The 17,907-nt window shown below is 54.2% G+C and overlaps 6 protein-coding genes across 6 annotated transcripts; 3 read left to right on the top strand and 3 right to left on the bottom strand.

Annotated features, from left to right (window-relative positions):
* Positions 1-1,256: 1,256 nt before the first annotated feature.
* On the top strand, positions 1,257-2,833 carry INS49_013932 (uncharacterized protein; the record flags this gene model as incomplete). Its single annotated transcript, XM_043174624.1, has 2 exons — positions 1,257-1,734; positions 2,217-2,833. 2 exons carry the CDS (start codon positions 1,257-1,259, stop codon positions 2,831-2,833), a joined length of 1,095 nt encoding a protein of 364 aa, XP_043021569.1.
* Positions 2,834-3,118: 285 nt separating this feature from the next.
* Positions 3,119-4,357, bottom strand: INS49_013931 (uncharacterized protein; the record flags this gene model as incomplete). The annotated part of the gene is made up of 1 exon (XM_043174623.1): positions 3,119-4,357. One exon carries the CDS (start codon positions 4,355-4,357, stop codon positions 3,119-3,121), a length of 1,239 nt encoding a protein of 412 aa, XP_043021568.1.
* Positions 4,358-5,508: 1,151 nt separating this feature from the next.
* Positions 5,509-10,218, bottom strand: INS49_013930 (uncharacterized protein; the record flags this gene model as incomplete). Its single annotated transcript, XM_043174622.1, has 4 exons — positions 5,509-5,946; positions 6,012-8,846; positions 8,907-9,493; positions 9,549-10,218. The coding sequence occupies 4 exons, from the start codon at positions 10,216-10,218 to the stop codon at positions 5,509-5,511; spliced, it is 4,530 nt and encodes a 1,509-aa protein (XP_043021567.1).
* Positions 10,219-11,658: 1,440 nt separating this feature from the next.
* Positions 11,659-13,585, bottom strand: INS49_013929 (uncharacterized protein; the record flags this gene model as incomplete). Its single annotated transcript, XM_043174621.1, has 3 exons — positions 11,659-11,719; positions 11,962-12,985; positions 13,048-13,585. The coding sequence occupies 3 exons, from the start codon at positions 13,583-13,585 to the stop codon at positions 11,659-11,661; spliced, it is 1,623 nt and encodes a 540-aa protein (XP_043021566.1).
* A 409-nt stretch (positions 13,586-13,994) lies between these two features.
* On the top strand, positions 13,995-15,368 carry INS49_013928 (uncharacterized protein; the record flags this gene model as incomplete). The annotated part of the gene is made up of 1 exon (XM_043174620.1): positions 13,995-15,368. The coding sequence occupies one exon, from the start codon at positions 13,995-13,997 to the stop codon at positions 15,366-15,368; it is 1,374 nt and encodes a 457-aa protein (XP_043021565.1).
* Positions 15,369-16,009: 641 nt separating this feature from the next.
* Positions 16,010-16,552, top strand: INS49_013927 (uncharacterized protein; the record flags this gene model as incomplete). Its single annotated transcript, XM_043174619.1, has 2 exons — positions 16,010-16,013; positions 16,065-16,552. 2 exons carry the CDS (start codon positions 16,010-16,012, stop codon positions 16,550-16,552), a joined length of 492 nt encoding a protein of 163 aa, XP_043021564.1.
* Between the last annotated feature and the right edge of the window lie 1,355 nt (positions 16,553-17,907).

The following is a 17,907-nucleotide window of genomic DNA, read 5'->3' as shown; positions in this document are numbered from 1 at the left end:
TGGTATTTCAAAAACTCAGGACATGGCCAAAGGCAGCGATTTTAGCCTTATCAGTTATCTTCCAATGTGAAAAATCCTTCCATCCGTATTTCCATTGTGTCTCGGTGGAACACAACAGCGTTGATGCTGACTTCTGCCGATATGTGGAGCCATCGATGTTCAGGCCTGGGCCCGACGTGGCCAAGTCTTGGATGTATTATGCAGCAAATGGCAACAGGTTTTGTGGCGTCCTTCATTAGCGGTCGCGTAAGGCTCCCATTCTGCGGAAATTTCATCAGACGGTTTGGCTGTGTTGAGACATCAGCTTGTCGCACTCATGTAAATTGGTGTGGTGGTACAGGTGCCTAACTTGTGTATCGTTCATCTGCGCGGGATCCTACCATTGGTTCACGGCGAAAGAAGCAATGTTCAACCCCTCTTGTTCTCTGGAGAGTCCTGAAACAATGTTTCGTGCTGACCTTATTTGATTGCATTGTCTGAGTGTTTAGGCAAGTGTGTGCGATCCAAGACCCTAGAGAACCAAGCTGCTCCAGCCGCGGCTCAGCCCCAATGATTTATTCGCGGAAAAGCGAGGCACTTGGGAGACTGCCCTTTCCAGAATACATGGAGTTGACCAATATCTCTAAAGCAAGCAGCAGAATTATGAGCAACCCATCTGCCCATTTGAAAAGCAATTCAGTCCGATCAAGTCCTCCTGCTTAACATTTAGCGGCAGCCAATACGAATATCTTCCTGAAGCTCGGGCCAATTGTATCACGCTCCAGCAACCTCCCACATTCTGAAGCCTCGAGATGCAACGCTCACCGAGAAGCTCACCACGTACAACAAGCTCAACAACAGCAATCAGACCACCATCCATAGACTCACTCTGCATGCCAGAGGATGAACAATTATCTCTGACTGTAGCACAAGAGGTCTCCCCGTCGCCTTCAACTGCCGCTTCTATTGGCGCTCTCCATGAATATTCGGTCAGGGACTCGATCATGTCGTCCTCAGCCTCTGATTCAACCACAATGTTGGGCTCAACAGGACCAGCCCCCCAAGTTCACCGGTCCAAGCAATCTGTTTGGAGGACGGCCCTCTTTAGAGACAAGTGGCTTTGGGAAACAGCATGCATTCTTTTCAGCGTTGCTTGCACAATAACCATAACGATTCTCGCGTCTCAATTAGATGGCGCCTGGCTCTCAAAATGGACGTTCTTCCTACAGCCAAGTACGATCTTTTCCATCCTTGTCACAGCTGCTCAGAGCTCTATGATGTTAGTCATCGCGGAGGTCCTCAGCCAGCTGAAATGGCTTCAAATGAGCCTTCCAAAGGCCCAGTCGCTTGGAGACCTTGCCATCTTTGATTCGGCCAGCCGGGGCCCGCTAGGCTCTCTGAGACTCCTCTATCTCTCGAAGCCTCAGTCGAGCATGTTGCCTCCAATGGTCTATGCGGCATCTCTGATCACGGTAGCCGGCCTGGCCATGGGCCCGTTCACACAGCAGGTTATCAGTGTCCAAGCAGACAACTTGGTACCGGCGGATGGTATGAATTCAACTATTGGAGTGACCAACTATTACAACCGTCGACCTGCAGCAAATGACCTGGAAGTGGTCGTTCTTGGAGACGGAACGGTCGCGCCCGCCCCGACCGATGCGATGGCTCTTGACGTGGATCCAGGTGTTCAAGGAGCATTTTATGATGGCTACTACGACCTGGGCAAATCTTCAATCGATTTCACCTGCCCTTCCAGTAATTGCTCCTGGGAAATATTTAACTCGCTGGGTGTTTGTAGCACCTGCCAAAACGTCACGCAAACCACGCAGGTCACCATTAATTATTGGAGCAGCCATAACCAGAGCCAAACCCAGAGCCATACCACTCCAAGCTATACAGTTCGAACGCCTGAAGGCTGGTCTATTGAATTGAGCACATATGATCAAGTGGCAACTGCTGCCAAGGGTCCTTACATTAATCTTACATCGCATACTTTTTCAGCCAATCTCTTGTCGATGGTTGTTGTGCAAAAGCCCTCTCATGCTTTTGACGCAGTGGAGGATTACGTTACCACAGAATGTTCAATCAGGTGGTGTGCAAAACAGTATAGCAATGTCACCATTGTAAGATCATTCTGAATACTTTCACACCAGAGCCCTAGAATTAACTGAGATAATAGATAAATGGAACACTTCAACAGCTTTCCATCCACGAAGTGCCGCTTTGGCCAGTTGCAGGCCAGGATCTCGGCGGCCTTTCCAAGGCTTATGATGTGTCCGAGGGCAATTGGGTCGTTTTTTTAACTCCAGATGTCAATGGTGAGAATGTCTCCTCACCTCTGCCACCTTTCGACCACAGTGTGTTCAATGTCAGCATATACGACCATTTGGCTTTGTCAAACTATTTCATTAGCAATTTCAATTTCACGAGTGAGTCTATTACCGCTCTTTTCGGCAACGGGCGGAACGTAACCTCCACTCTCTTGAATATCACCAATAGTATCACCAAGTCGGTAATGCGATGGAATCCGGAGTTGGCGGCCCTTGGCATCGTGTGGCAACAAGAGTCCAGTACCAAAGTCCATTGGTGGTGGTTGGTCTTTCCCTTGGCTGTGGTAATCTCCAGCGCCATTCTGCTTGCATCGATGATGGTGGCGTCGCGGCACTACAATGCTCCAAATTGGAAGTCATCTCCGCTGCCATTCTTGTTCCACGGGATTCGAGACTGGAACGACGACGAGGAACTCGATTTAGTTGAGGGTAGACTGGAAAAGGTGGACGTGATGGAGGGCAGGGCAAAGTCAAAGCAGGTTCAAATAGTTACCAGTCTGGAAGGCGGCAGGTGGCTGGCGTAATAACCAGCACCTTGGACTTTCCAAAGCGAATTGGTCAGCATTCCCCAACCTCTACGCGGTGGACATCAGCCTTGTAAAGCCATTTGTTTGAAGGAGCAAAGAAAACTGGCGGCTGGCCTGCCTAGAACACAAAATGAGGAGGGATCAGTGTGGAGGTAGCGCAAGAGAAAGGAGAGCAAGGCAGAGTAGAAGGAGTAGGAAGAATCAAGGGCCCCTGGCAATAGGGATTTCCTACCTAGGTAGGCTGTGCACCATCTATATTCTTTCCTATGTACAAGTCCTCTCTCAAGCGCCAAGCCTCTCAACCTCCAAGCTAGCCCACACGAACGCCGCCTCACCCAGCGGCGCGTCAAACACAACAGGCCGTCCAGTATAGTATTCATAAGTAGCAGTCGAGTTAAGACTGCACACAATAACGGTACCATTCCACCCCAGCGTGCCATTCCCATAATCCACAACAAACTCACTCGCGGTGTAATCATACGCCCGCAGCGCCACGTCCGCCAGGGGCTGGTCGTCCTCCAGCAGGCCCAGACGCAGGCCCTTGAGGATGCAGAAGATGTACAGCACCGTGGACGAGCTCTCAAGGAAGTTGCCCTCGCGGCCGGGGAATGTGGGCAGCTGCCACCACACGCCAGTCTCCTCGTCGGCGTACTGGACCAGGCTGGTCGTCAGCGTCGTCGCCTGGTGCTGGATGGCCGCCAACAAGTCCGCGCAGCCATCCGCCCCAGCGCTGTTGTCGACACAGTCCCCGCCCTCGCTGGTCAGAACTTCCCACGCGTTGACCAGCCCGGTGAGGTACCACCCCAGACTCCGGCCCCAGACGTACGGCGACGCCCCAGTGGCATTATTAGCCCACACGGCCGTCTTGGAGGCGTCATACCCATGCACAACCAAGCCCGTCGACTCCTGGAAGCACTTCTCATACAACAGCGTGATCTGCAGCAGCATGTCCGCCGCCGAGTACCCACTGCTCGGCTCCGCCATGTACGGCAGGAACGACACGGCCCCGTCCAAGTACGACCAGTACGGGTACACATAATACCAAAGGCCACCAAATTGGTTCCGGCGCTGCAGCGTGAGGGACGAGTTAAGCGTGTCGAGGGTGAGCGCCTCCGCGGCGGTGAGCTCGCCGTCCGCCCCCGGCGCCTCCTCGAGGTTGAGTACAGCCTGCGCGACGCTGAGGCGGTCCAGGGGCAGCAGCGACGCGGCGGTGGCGTTGGAGAAGGCCGGCGCCGCGGAGACGCTGGCGATGATCTCGTCGACGTAGGACACGAAGTCGGCGACCTGGTCTGGCGGCGAAGGGGAGGACCCGTACAGCTCGAGCCAGGACTGCGTGGACAGCGCCAGGATGCCCGACTCGAGGGTGCTTGTCGATGCTCCCGAGGAGACGACGCCGTGCTGCCGGAGGATGGCCGACTCGATCATCCGGGTTGAGAGCGGCTTGGTGGTTGCATTCTGGGCGGATGCGCACGCCGCCGCGGCGGCGAGGGTGAGGAGCACCCCTGTGCTTGGAGACGGCATGTTCGGACGAAGTTGCCGGGATATCAAGACGGCCCTAGTCTACTTGGTGGGGACGGCTGGCGCGGACGTCAGAAGGTCGAGGAGTTCTTTTGTCCTAGCTCAGTGCTGTTCAGGACTCCCCTTATTTTGAACAATGACTCGCCGCTTCATTTCCCCTGAGAGTTAACGCTGACTCCTTCATTCATATCCTCTTCCGGACCCGGATATGTCGGCCGTCAGCATTGCGACCCTCCTGCGGGATCGGAGATCGCAATCTCGGGACTAAACAAGGGCGGAGCCGGCAGATCGCGGTGGCTATTAACGGGTGTGGGAAAAGCTTAATTGATTACGCTGCTCCCCCAAGGCTATGGTGTTGTTGTAACAAATGCTTGGCTTTCTCAGCCCGTAGACATCGAGAAACCGACATCTGACGTGCAGTCCACTTAGGAACCGATGCCATTGTCACTTGTTGACAGGCTTCACGATCCAAGCACCTGGGTGAAAGCTCCATGGTGTCAATGCCCGTTGTATTATAATAGTGCCGCCGGCTCTGCTCCCCAGCGGCAGTCATTCTAGGATACCCGTCGTCTATCATTATGAGGAGTGTAATAATTAACCACAAAGTGAACCTCGCCGAATTAAACGCCATGCTGACCCAGAGAGTTGTCATGATACCCCTTTGCAACAAAAGGAAAGAAGAGAGAACCTCTTCTCTAGGGAGAGCAAGTCAGCCAGCTCGTGTCATGCTTCCCGCCTAGCCCTCCAAGCCCAAGCAGTTGAAGCCGCGGACACTCCTCGCTCCGTTACATCCAACGTCTTGCCGGCTGTTGTTCTACCATTCCCGATCCATATTCGTTACCACATGTAGAAACAACAGTACAAGCTCTTCACATGTTCATTACCATCATACCCTATTCTGTGACGGTGATCACCACTTCTCCCCAAACCACCCGGGTCCATGATCTCTCTCAGGCCTTCTCGGGTCCGAGGTCCCCCTCGCCATGCCTCCTCGGTGCACGCGAGGGTGAGGACCTGTTGACAAACCTGAAGCTCGGCCTGAAGCTGACCTTGGACGAGCCTCCAGTTTCAACTTTGAGGCTGCTCCACGATCCCCTCCAGGGTAGGCTATGCCTCAGCCACAAGCTCACCCCACGGGTGCAACGGGGAGTCCACTATCGCCCGCGGTCGTTCTCCTTTGCGCTGTCGTTACTTGTGCTGCTCTGCCTCGGCGGGCTGAGCGGGCTGCGCTGTGCCGTCGGTATCTTTGCAGGATTAGCACCTGGCATCATCAAGGGGTTGTTGCCGCTCATGAGTGCCTTGCTTCCGAGCGACTTGTTCCTCGCGGATGGGCCTTCGGGCGAACCAAGGGGCATGAGGAGCTGGCTTCGTCTCATGACACCGTCGATATCCAGGTCGTTTTCGTCCGGTCCGGTGTCATCTCCTATGAACGTCCAGCTCTCCTCCTCGATTTCGTCGTCCATGTCGTCGGAGCCCGACGTCGCGGCTCGTTCGGCTGCAGCCGCATTCCTGCCTGCCTTCCTCTCGATGAGGGACTTGGCATACTCCATGTCGCGATAGATGCATTGAATGGCTGTGTCGACACCGTTTTCCTGCGAAGCAAAGTCAACAACTGAATCATGCCACAGTACATGCAGATGAAAGAAAATGAGCCTACCTTTCGAATGTTCTCTCCCAACACCCTGGCCTTGACAATCATCCTCTCCGAATGTGTTGCCTCCCACAGCGCTCTGGCGAAAGAGTTCACACCCCACTTCCTGAGAAGAATACCAACACCGAGATCATCGACGCGGTTTCCGAAAAAGAACTGGTCGCCAAAGAACGGACGTACTATCGTCGGTATACCAGCTCGCAAGCTCGCGCCTGTTGTCCCAGAGCCACCGTGGTGTGCCGCGGCATCGATTTGGTTGAACAGCCAGTCATGAGGAGCAGACTTGATGGGGAAAATTTCAGGCGGCAGTGGAATTTCAGTTGTGCCACTCTTTCCATCGTTGGTACCCTTGGTAGAGTCGTCACCGTCGCCAGCGCCCATCTTCTGCGCCTCCTCAGACTTGGGATCCAGACGGTCACTCCACCCCTTACTTAGAATGCACCGCACATCCGCCTTCAGAACGGCGTCAATAATCTCGCGGGTGAATTTGGCAGGGTTGTCCATGATGATGCTGCCAAATCCGACATACACGATCTTTTTGTCATCTTTCCTGGCCTTCTCAATGAAGGCTACCAGATCTGCTGGGGGTGTCCAGTCTGCGCCGCCTTCATTGAGAAACCAATACCCTGTGACACGGATCCAGTCGCTGTAGTCCAGTGGCGGGGGCACGACGTGTTGAGAGAAGTTGTACAAGAAGGGGACCTTGTTGGGCTGCATCTTCTCGAGGCTGGTGTTTGGCAAGCCCAGGGTCTTGTTGCGCCACCGGTTGATCTGGTGCGCGGTGAACTTCCAAAAGACGGAGTCGAAAAGAACATAGGTGACCAAGTTGTAGGCACCTCCCATCTTTCGCTCAGGCATCATGAAGGCGTGTGGATAGGCCCTTGTCCTCGTCCATGGCATACCAAAGGCCCGGAAATAGGGTATGCAGAGCTTCTCAGCAATGTGGATGCCTCCCATGGCAGACGGGCTTTCGATGAGGACGTCGGAGCCCTTGCAAGCTAACCAGCTGCTGGCCAGAAGACCATCCAGCCAGTTTCGCATAGTCGAGCTGGCTTCTCGGAGGAAGGCTACCGTGAAGGTGCCATTCTCGATACACAGCCGCATGAGCTCGCCGGGATCGCCCTCGATAGGAGCAAACTCGATGCCATGCCCCTCGATCCAGTCCTTGAACTCGGCGTGCGTGGCGATCTTGGGCTTGTGACCTTCGGCAAGCAATCCTTTGCAGAGCGCAATGTAGGGCTGCACGTCACCCCTCGAACCAATAGTTAGGCAGGTGATGCGAAGAGACTTTTCGGGCTTGAAGTTGATGAAAGATGCTTTTGGATCATCGAATATGATGGTCGGTCCGTCGGAAACATTTGAAGTCTGGCGTGGGAGAGCGATCTCGTGGTCAGGGAATTCGTCATGCCGAGCTTCCTCAAGCGCTTTGTGTTCTTCCTCGGCGTTCTGCGCATCTTCTTTTTCCTCACTATCTAGCTCTCCAGACTCACGCAAGAACTTAGCAGCTTCGATGCCCCTCAGCAAAAAGACAGCCAAGTCGTCCCGCAGCGCGGAATCTCCAAACTCGAAGAAAAGTTCTTCGTGACCGCGAATCACAACTACCAAGCCAGCGTAGCCGAAACGGAAGCCACTCGATTTCGTGACGTTCTCAATATCTCGGATTGGAAGGATAAGTTTCGTGCGAGACCCAGCAATGAGACTCCGGAAGCAAAAGTTCCGGTCGCTCATGTAGACTTTGCCATAAAGAGGCAGCACACGCATGAAGTACCCAAAATAGGTCGCCCTGAGCTTTTCTGACCTGGGCAGGGCGAAGTGGTCTTGAAATCGCTGCTCAGAGACCTTGTCCTGTTCCTCGTCGTCGGCTTCGTCGTCTGTTCGCAAGGCAGCTGGCTCGTCGTAGTGCCTCTGACCGCCCTTCCACATCCCGGACATCTTTCCAGCGTAGCCCACGGACTCAGTAGCGAGCAGGCCGCCTACTCGTTTCGAATGCCGGCCCAGGTATTCTGCAAAAGCGCCAACTCTTTGTAACGGATACGAGCCCATTTTACTGATTGTCTGTAGAGTGGGAGTCGACGGGTTGCCTTCCATCTTGTCGCCAGAAGACAGGTCAATTGCCTGGCCTGTAGTAGCAGCATGGCGAGGCCTGTATTGGGAGTTGATAGAGCCAGTGGAAACATGGTGATGAGGGCTGCGAGGAGATTCGCGCTCGTTGCCCATAGAGGCCGAGGCTGACCTCCGGACCGTAGGGCTGTGGAAGACATCACTTCCTCTGAGGATCTGACTGGCCGATTGGTCCATCTCTCCAGACGTCGTCATGGCTGAAATGCTCGCTATACTTGGGTCTTCGGTCGACTCGGCGTTGGAGTCTGTCGATGCGAATTTGTCTGCGCCGGACTTGGCGTCATCATGGCCATGGCGGTGTCTACTCTGTGACCGGCTGTCTCTGCTGTAACTCCGCCGAGGAATTTCGTGACGGCTCGCGTCCCTACTCCCTCGACCGAACTGTCGTATCGCATCAAAGCTGGTCCTCGAGAAATCACCACTAGCGCGAGGAGAGGGGCCCGGCGGTGATTGAGGGGACAGGGGCGAGAGTGTAGCCCTCACGTTGTCTCGTATCTTGGCAGTGCGTATTGGCGCAAGACCAGGCTGGAAGCCAGGCTGAAGGCCAGTCGAGGAGCTCCTCTTCGACGCCGGCACAGTTGACGCAGCTGCTTCATCGACAGTTGGCGGCACGTCGAGCTTCCTGGGCTGACTGTCGTTGGTAGAAGACGTCGCATCCTCGATGAGGATCTTGAGAACGCCGATCGCCTCCTTTCCAAAGCTGAAGAATGAGAAAAAGTACTGTTGAGCGTCAGTCAGCATGATTCACAATAAAGCCTTCTTCTTCAGCCTTTACCCTACCTCGTCAATAGCGTACGTCTCATCGTTGTCGATGACACGTATCTTGCAAGTGTCCGCGAACTCTAGCATCTGTGTTTCTTCGATGTCAATAACATTCGCGGTCGGCAGGCTGATTTTGACGCTGTCGCCGTCGTTGTGACTTCGGAAGATGACCCGCTGCAAACACTTGACCCATTCCTTCGCACTGGGTGCGCTATCTGCCCGAAAATGATACGTCCTGTGGTCAGTCTCGACGGAGAAATAAAGGCCATCCTTGTCCTTGTCGGTGATCGTAGCGGAGATACCATATCTCAGATCGATTTGACCGTGAGGAAGGTACAAATTAGAAGGATCGCGGAAGTATGAGAGCACATCGCCTTTGAGCCGGAACCAGTACCTGTTGTACTTGGGGTTTCGCTTGCCAGACTTGAACAGGTAGCCAGACTTGGTGACCTCGTGCTTGTATATTGTAAGCGACGTTTTCTCGGGGTGTGGCTCGGGCTGACTGACCGCTTTCTTGGGGAGGTATGCGTAGAAGCAGATGTGTTTAGATGTTATGTAAATATAGCCCTGCAGGAGCACACCTTGAAGCAGCCAGCATGGGTATTCTGTTTCCGATGTCAGTTTCCGTCCAAACACTAGGCGGCGGCGACAGTATCCAACCTGAAATCAGCTCTTCCGGCTCCTCAAATTCGAAGATCTTCTGCAGCCTTTTCGAGAGTTCGGACGGGCCTGCGTCTGTGGTCTCAGACGAGTCGCCCCTTCTATCGATCGAGCGCCGCTCTATGTCAAAACTTGGGCGTGCAGACATTTCGGCGCGCGCATCAAGCATCCGGCTCATCATCGGCGCCAGCCGGCTTTCTTCGTTGGCCAGCCCATCGCCAGCAGAGGACTCCGGCTCCGACTCCTCCTGGATTTGAGATACGTGTTCCTTGCTCTCCTTCTTTGAACGGCTCTTAGTCGACAACTTGGATAATATTGGAACTGACTTCATCAATTTGCTATCGCTGAACTTCCGGCGGTGTTGTTTGCTGGTCTTGGCCGCAGGCTGCTTAAGCACTGTGGTCTTCGCCAGTTTCCCCGTGGCAGCATCGTCTTTGCGCTTGGGATGTGCTCCGTCATCATCAGACTCGTCTGCCTCCTCTTCCTCACTGCTGTGGCCCTCGAACCTATCGTGGAAGTCGACCTTGGGGCCGGCAGCAGCAATGAGACCGAAGATGCTCTGATTCAGGTTCATGAACGAATGGTTGCCGTTGCCGAGCCCGATGGGCAACACGTCCTCCTCTTGCTCTTCGTCCCCATCTTTCTGTTGGAGCTGTTCCGGGAAGTCCATGCTGGACAGGTGAGGGGGTCGTCGCTTTTGGAGCCTTCGGTGCGATACTCGTCGTCGGGACTCGTCTTCGGAATGTCGACAGGGAGACCAGGCACCGCGATGCCGGTGTGGTTGAGGGATTGTCGAGGTCGTATTGGCGTCTCTTTGTTGGTGTGCACCGTGTCTCGCGTCTGCCTGTGAGTCGGCGGAAGGTTGTGGAGGGTTCGGGGACTGAGGTAGGTCGGGCTCCATTGTCTCGTGGGTCGGTCTAGGCAGACCGCTGCCTAGATGGGAAAAGGATGCTGCAAGGCAGGCTGGGATATAACTTCCTAGTGGACGACACTCAGGTGGGACGAGATGTAGCGCTTGTTGGACAGCAGGGTTGAGCTCTTGTCAAAGAACGGAGATGTGGCACCCCGGATGCAGCTTTCCTAGGATGGACGTGATTCAGGATGGAAGAGTGACTGTATACTTGGACTGTCGAGGACACCGGCTGACCAGTTGAAGAGATCCAGGATGGAGGCTTGGTGTCTAGTGTTCTGATGGTCTTGGTTTTGACAAAGAGTGGAAGCCACCAACTAACAACCTATGTGACGGGATCAACCACGCATCTAGAACAGATGGAGGCCGTAATGCGGATGTAGTCTCGTTGAGCACCCTCTATAGCTGGTCTGCTGTGCAGCAGATATACGGTCACCAGTCAGGCTGACTCCGTATTCGTCAAGGGACTTGTAAAGCGGACGATGATGGCCAGGGCAGCAGAGACGCGTGATCAGAGCGAGTGAGCTTGTGCCGGTGTTCGACAAGAGAACGAAACAAGGACCAGGAACACCGAGGCCGAGGAACGGATACCGGTTGCTGGATGCTGCGCAGGCTGTATTTTTAGGAATATCGCCAAGTCTGCGGCGCAGGTAGGAGATGCCTTTGGGCCCGGAAGAGTAGGAATGGCCCAACACTAGGGCTCCGTTTCGCTGAAATGCGAGGTGAGGCGAGGCGAGTACAATCACCGGGACCCTGAATGACGGTACGTGCTGGGTCGGGGGGCCCTGTGACGACTTCGGATGGAGTTATGGAGTCGGCATGATAGATAGCGAACGAATGACCCCAGAGTCGAGGATTGACGATTCCATCATTGGCCGAGCTGCGACTTGTCAGTGGGCCGGAGAGACCCACCCGCCACTTAGCGCCTGTTTCCTTATCGATTAGCTGCCCAGGCGCCAAGGGGCCCCCCAAGGTGTGGACTCGGTGACGCGGGAGAAGCTCCCAGCTGACAGCTATCACATGCCAGAAGAGAGTCACTCGAGCTCTGAACCAGTTGCCCTCAACGCCTCTTCGCCTCATCACGAAATTCGGTTCTCGGCCACATGTACACGTACCGCTCATCCTGTCCCTTGGAGGACAATCTTGAAGATGGGCTCCCTATTCTGTTTAATTCAATAACAGCCAAAGAGACCGAGGTGATTATTCTGCTTCCAGGGATATCCTATCCTGCCTGATGTCTTCCAAGCCACCAGCCTCTGGACTGTGGGTCGCTCCGGAGCAACCGCAACGTTCTAAACCCAAAGAACCAACAAGGTTCCTACCGTGCTGGTCTCTACTGCATGGTTTGTTCCACGGCTGCGATCTGGTGCCCAGCAGAATATACATTAGACCTTTTACAAGCTGGATTTTTGCGCGACATCGTTCCAATGGTCGCATGCATGTCGTCTGCAGGATGTCCATACATCCGTTCCCAACATTTCCAAAGACGGCGCACCAGCTCACATCCACAAGCACACCTTGCCCGAGGCTGTACCACCAACAACCCAGTTCTGCGACGGATGCAGATGCGCAACGGCCGGCACAGCGGTAATGCCGTCACCATCCAGTTGGGCCAGCTGCTCGCCATTGGCATCGTAGACATCCACAAACCTGTTCATGTTTCCGATCGCAAACTTCTGAATGCCATCTGTTGGTCGTCGCTGCCATTGTGGTTTCAGGATCGTGACCCATCTTCCTGTCTGGTTGTTATGTTTCACGATGCTCGACGGCTTCATATCCTTCTCAGAGATCTTGTGCCCGACCTTCCACGAGGTGGCATCACTGAAGTCGTAAATTTTGATGGTGTCGTCGTAAGAGCTAGTAGCGATGTGACCGCCGGAACTCCAAGATGCATGTGAAACTGACAGCCTCGACACGTGCTCCTCAATCAAAGCTGGATGCCGCATGTCGCCCTTGCCTGAGATCTTTCGCATATCCCATATCTTCATGGTGCGATCAAGCGAGGCTGTTGCAAACAGGTGTGGAGCGTGAGGATGTAGCGCAAAGCCCCCGATTTTGGCGTCGCTGAGCTCCCAAATCTCTACGTCGTCCTTGGTCCGGATGTCGTATCGACCGACAGACCCTGAAAGTGTTGAGAAAACAATAGTGCTGGCGTCGTTCGGCGCCATGTCGATTGCGCTGATAGGGAGGTCATCGTCATCGCCGGGCGCAAAGATTTGCACAGAGACCGGAGCCCCAGCCCCAAGGTCCAGCTTCCTGATTGACGAGTCGTATGAAGCCGTGTAAACTGATTTCAGGTCTGTCAGTGGGAAGTGAAATGACGAAATGGTTCTTGTATGTGTCTTGAACGCTGCAATCACTGGATCCGGAATGTCGGCGTCTTCGTCGTCGTCATCGACCTCAGGGACATCTTGTGAGGCGTCAAAAATGCCCATGGCTCCTTCTTTGTCTCCTGCAAAGATGAGCGGCTTTTCCTCTGTTGGGTGGAAGCCCATCGAGTATATACGCTGAGGTACAATTTTGATGTCTGCGATGCACTCAAGTCAGCTGCCAGCCCGGACACCGTCGCTGAATTGTTCCTCAACCCACCATTAACTGCCCACTTGTCATAGAGTTCGAGACTGTTCATCTTTTCCCTCAAATTTCGCAAGTCTTCATCGGTGGTCTCCTTTATGTCCTCCTCGTCAAATGTTCGTACTCCAGGTTCCGCGCCCAGCCGGGGCAGAGAAATGAGACCTGTGACTGCATCGACCCCGTTCGTGAACTTGCGGCCCTCGACCAGGATATCACCAAGATTCAAGTCTTCGTTGACCCTGGCTTTCTTTGCCGGCCTGTCCGGAGGGAGAAGCGAGGCAGGTACCGAATCGTCAGCTTCGCGTTTGGGTGTTTCGCCCTTCAGCCGTGAGCTTGTGCGCGTCGCCACGGCCTTCTCCCTCTTGGGCTGCTCCCTCTTCTCGACCGGCTGCCTCTTAGGCCGTGGGCGAGGCTGGGGCTTCGGAGCAGCTGGCTTCGCGATTTTAGATGCCGTGTTTGAAAGGTCTCTGAGGATCTCATTATTTGCCGCAATATTTTGCAGTCGGCGCTGCTCAAACGCCGACATGGGCTCTTTCTCCTTCTTTACAGGCATTTTTGATGAATAAGGAAATTGCGATACAGCACTTTTGTGAGTCAGGTTGGAGTCAGGAGGAATGTATGCCTTAAGGGACAAAAGTTAGAAAGAAGTGCGTGGCGGGCGGTGATGGCGCGGTGATCGATGCGTCAAAGGAAGAAGCACTTTAAAATGTGACGCGCCGGACCGCGGCGACGAGACGCGAGTGGCACACGCTTGCACGCTCCCGGTGGGGTCCGGATTGGGGCCTGGAGCTGCCTGGAGGCGGAAGACAGGGGTTTGTGATAGAGAACTGGCCCAAGCGCCCAGAGCTCCTTATCGCCAGAAATTTTGGAGAGCCGCCCAGAAGATCCACGGCTGCACTTCTGCCGCGACAGTTTGCACTGCTTACTGCCTCGCACTCAGGGCATACATATCTGGACAGCAAATGTCGGCGACACTGACACCCTTCCTGTTCCAGACACGGACGCTGGCCCGGTTCGCAAGAGCCGGGCCTGTAGCGCCAAGTCGTCTTGCGCGATCACTGCACATCACACCGAGTTGTCGACGGAAAGGCGAACGCGACCCAATCCCCTTCGAACTACCACCCGAGCTCGAGAACCCAGACACAGCCGGAAGCGCAGGGCCCCTGGACACAGGCACCATTACGCCCGTCGAGCGTCAAGCCTTCGACAAGATCTTTCAGGAGATCAGCGAGAAGGGGAAGAGCTTGCCCACCGTTACTCCAAAGCGGGAAAACACGCCGGACCTTACGCAGACAAAACCGAAATTTTTGAAGGGTCTCTACAATGGCGGGCCGTTTAAGCTCAGCGCGATCATACAGGATGCCGCCGAAAGGCACTCAGAGACCAATCCAGGTGTCAACGGGCTGGACCCCTTGTCGCCGCTCGAGTCAACATACTCGGCCGCCGACCGGGAGCAGGCACTTCTGCAGTTCCCTCCCAGCCTAAGGCGGGCGGCGAGGACAGCCTACGGAATGATGGAATCTGCGAGAGACACCCCCGTCGCCACGGAAGGCGGCGGCCAGGAAGACCTGGGGTTCCAAAGGGACGCGGTAGAGGTTGTTGCATCGTCCGACAGCCTGGCGAAGAAGGTGGAGGTGGAGGCATCGCGCCGAGAGGCAAGGCTCACGATCAAGGCCATGATGGAAAAGGCCGAGAACGACTTTGCGCTCTGGGACGTCGTTGAGAAGGAGGTCTTCACTCTGGTCGAGAAGCTTGGGCTAGCCGCAACGGAGCCTGAACCAAAGACACAGAAAACGAAGCGGAGAAAGAAGAAGAAGGCGTCTGCAGAAGAAGACGAAGGTGCCGATGCTGTTGCTGCGGCGGCGGCTTCCAAGCCTCGTCTGAATATGGATACGTACGGGCCAATCTACCCCATGCTCCTCCTCGACGCCCTGCTCCTGTTCGAAAAGAAGTTCTCCCGGCCGTCGCCCCTGGCCTTCAACCTCCTGCCGCGCATCAAGCAGCTTGGCCTTCCCTCATATGTGCTCGGCGTCAGCACATCATTCTACAACAAGTTATTGAGCGTCATGTGGCAGCATTTCGGCGACGCCATCGGCGTGATGGCGCTTCTCGAGGAGATGCGACACGCGGGCCTGCACTTTGATGAGGAAACCAAGTCGGTTCTGCATCAAATGGAACGTGTCCTCCGCTCTGCGGACCGAGGGGAGAACGGGTACTTCCTCAAGAAAATGATGCGCATGCCCGAGTACGAGCCCCTGCTGAAAACGAGGCTGTCAAATTGGAACGGACGTATTGATTATAATATCAACCAACGGGCGGGCGGTTTAAGAAATTAGGATGAGTCCCCCATGGGCGGACTCCAACTCCACATGCACGAAACTGGCTAATCCGAACAGAGGACGCCTCGAGGCCTGTGTTTCGTTCGTCGAGCATCCGTCGCTTGGGTATCAGATAGAAATCTCAACCAATACTGCATAGACTCGTTGCCTTTGAATGACTCAATATCGAAGTGTCTGTCCCCCTCCCAGACTGCTCGTACAAGAAGTAGACAGCTGAATAAGTGAGGTCATATCGTGTTATGGATCCTCTTTGAGGCTTGCGAAATTCCTTCTTACGGCAACATGGATGCGAATACGATTAAGAAGCGTGGTTCTGATGTTGAAACGGCGGGCTGTGCTGAGGCATTGACTCTGCCTGAGGAGTGAGCCAGTCACCTAGCTTGCTACTCATGACCAGCTACGATGCCTGGGACAGTCGAGTATCGACATCCTGCTTGTCCTTGACAACGACATAGAATCCATTGCTATAAAAGGCCCTCTTGTACACTATTCAGGTGTGTAACTTTCCCTTGTTCACCACTGCCATATCGAACCACTACTATTCCAAAGTTTGTCGGCTCCCTCCATCGCAACTACCAAAGCATCTTGCCAACCAGAGAACCATTTCCTCTCCGAAACTGTTGTACTAGCCTTAGAAAATGGGTAGGTATACACCCTTAACACGCTAGGCACATTTGCTGACAAGCGGCCCAGGGCGCTTCGAAATAACCCGCTCGGGCCCAATCCCAGCCGGCGTGAACAAAGAAAAGGCGGTAGCGGTGCTGCACGACCACGACGGCTACTTCCGCGCGGCAGAGCACTACAAGGAGCACAAGGAGCTCCCCAGCGACAGCGGCGCCGACCACAAGGTCCCCTCGGCGATCCAGGCCCGCAGCGCGGGCTCCGCGGCCGACGTCAAGGTCTACACCGTGCGCAACGACGTGCCCAACCCCGTCTTTGACTCCAACGTCAACACCGAGTACGAGGTCGTCGACCTGGTGGACGGGATTTGGTACCGTGCCAGCTCGGCGATGGGCGTCGTGAACGAGGGGCTTTGGACGGTCGAGGAGGGGCCAGGTGGGCTGGAGTTGCGTGTGAACATCCAGGTCGATTGTAACGCGATGCTGAAGGGGCTGGTTAAGGGTCAGGTTCAATCTGGTGTTGAGCAGATTCACAAGAACCTGCTTGCTGTCATGGCGTGATGATAGTGACTTCATATACGTATGTGTGTTGAATTCAAGGTACATCACATCAAGGGAAAATGACATGTTGGAATTCTCGGTGATTATATGTGCATTATAAAGGACGTTATGTGTAGTAACGGGCACGCGGGGTAGAAGAGTCCAATCTTTTAGTAGGCGTTACAGAGTCAGATTGTGATCCAAACGAGGACTAAATACTGTACGATGAGTTATCGCCGCCATGATCTCGGTCCCATGAGCCCACGATCTCTTATGGGCAGCCACGGCCCCAGCCAGTGGAAATCGCGCAGCAGTCAGCACCCTTCAAGCGGAAATTTGTTAGTGTCATTTTCAAAGAGAACCCAGAAGTAAAAATGATTCTATCCTGGCGGCAAGTGACACTTACACAAGAGACACCGAAGTTGCTGCAGAAATCGAGCATGTATGCTGGCTCATCGCACACTCCGTTGCGAGTTTTGTGTTGCCTCCTGCAACCGCCCCTGTCAGCCCAGCAGCAGTCCTGGCTTGGGTCACACTAAAGTACAGATGGAAGGCGTCAGTATTTAGACGAATTGGTGTCATGATTTTATTTTTCTCTTTGAACAGAGGTCAGGTGAACGATCTGACGTACAGCGATAGTGACAGAGACCATCAAGGCCACAACAGAGGTGATTTGGCTGATCTGCATTCTAGTAGAATTTCCGCTGACAGATCAATGTTATATTGAAGTACGAATGTATAACAGGGAAAGTCCCAAAGGTGTGGCTGAACCAGAGGGATGGGAAAAAAGCTAACTTCGACACGAATCTATTAGATTAGAACTGTGTAGCTGGGTGGGAGGCTTGAAGATTGCCCACCAAACCTGCAAGATCGGCTGGAATTCTGTCTCTTTATGTTCTGTCTTAAACGATCTGGCCCAACAACATGCACGTCTGGACAAGTCAGGAATGCCCTTGAGAGTTCATCCGGGCCCATACATGGCATAGCATCGCGCGTAGCTGATAATTAACAATCCGCCAACAGGAATACCACTGAAACTTTTCTTGGCTCCATTCCTCCGAATATCTATAAATGGACTCAGACCTGTGGAGCCTTACCCACACCAGACGCCACTCCCGTTGGCTACATTGAGCCTTACAAAGCTTGTCATTTAAGCTTAAACTGACGTTGAGATGTTGATCCCTTTTTAACCAAACGCCATCCGAGTCACTGAATAGAAACATCACCGGCCTAGCCCTTCACAGCTCATGTGATATTCCAGCTCGGGTTGATCCGAGTTTGAGTCGATCCTAAACGGGAATGGTGACAAGTGGTTGGGAACAGATTCAATGATCTGTAACAGTGATCATGAATCAAGTGCTCACGACGATAAGCTC

The sequence above is a fragment of the Diaporthe citri genome, assembly GCF_014595645.1.
Source record: "Diaporthe citri strain NFHF-8-4 chromosome Unknown scaffold_7, whole genome shotgun sequence".
In the NCBI taxonomy this organism is placed as follows: domain Eukaryota; kingdom Fungi; phylum Ascomycota; class Sordariomycetes; order Diaporthales; family Diaporthaceae; genus Diaporthe; species Diaporthe citri.
This window is presented reverse-complemented; position numbering and strand designations above follow the sequence as displayed.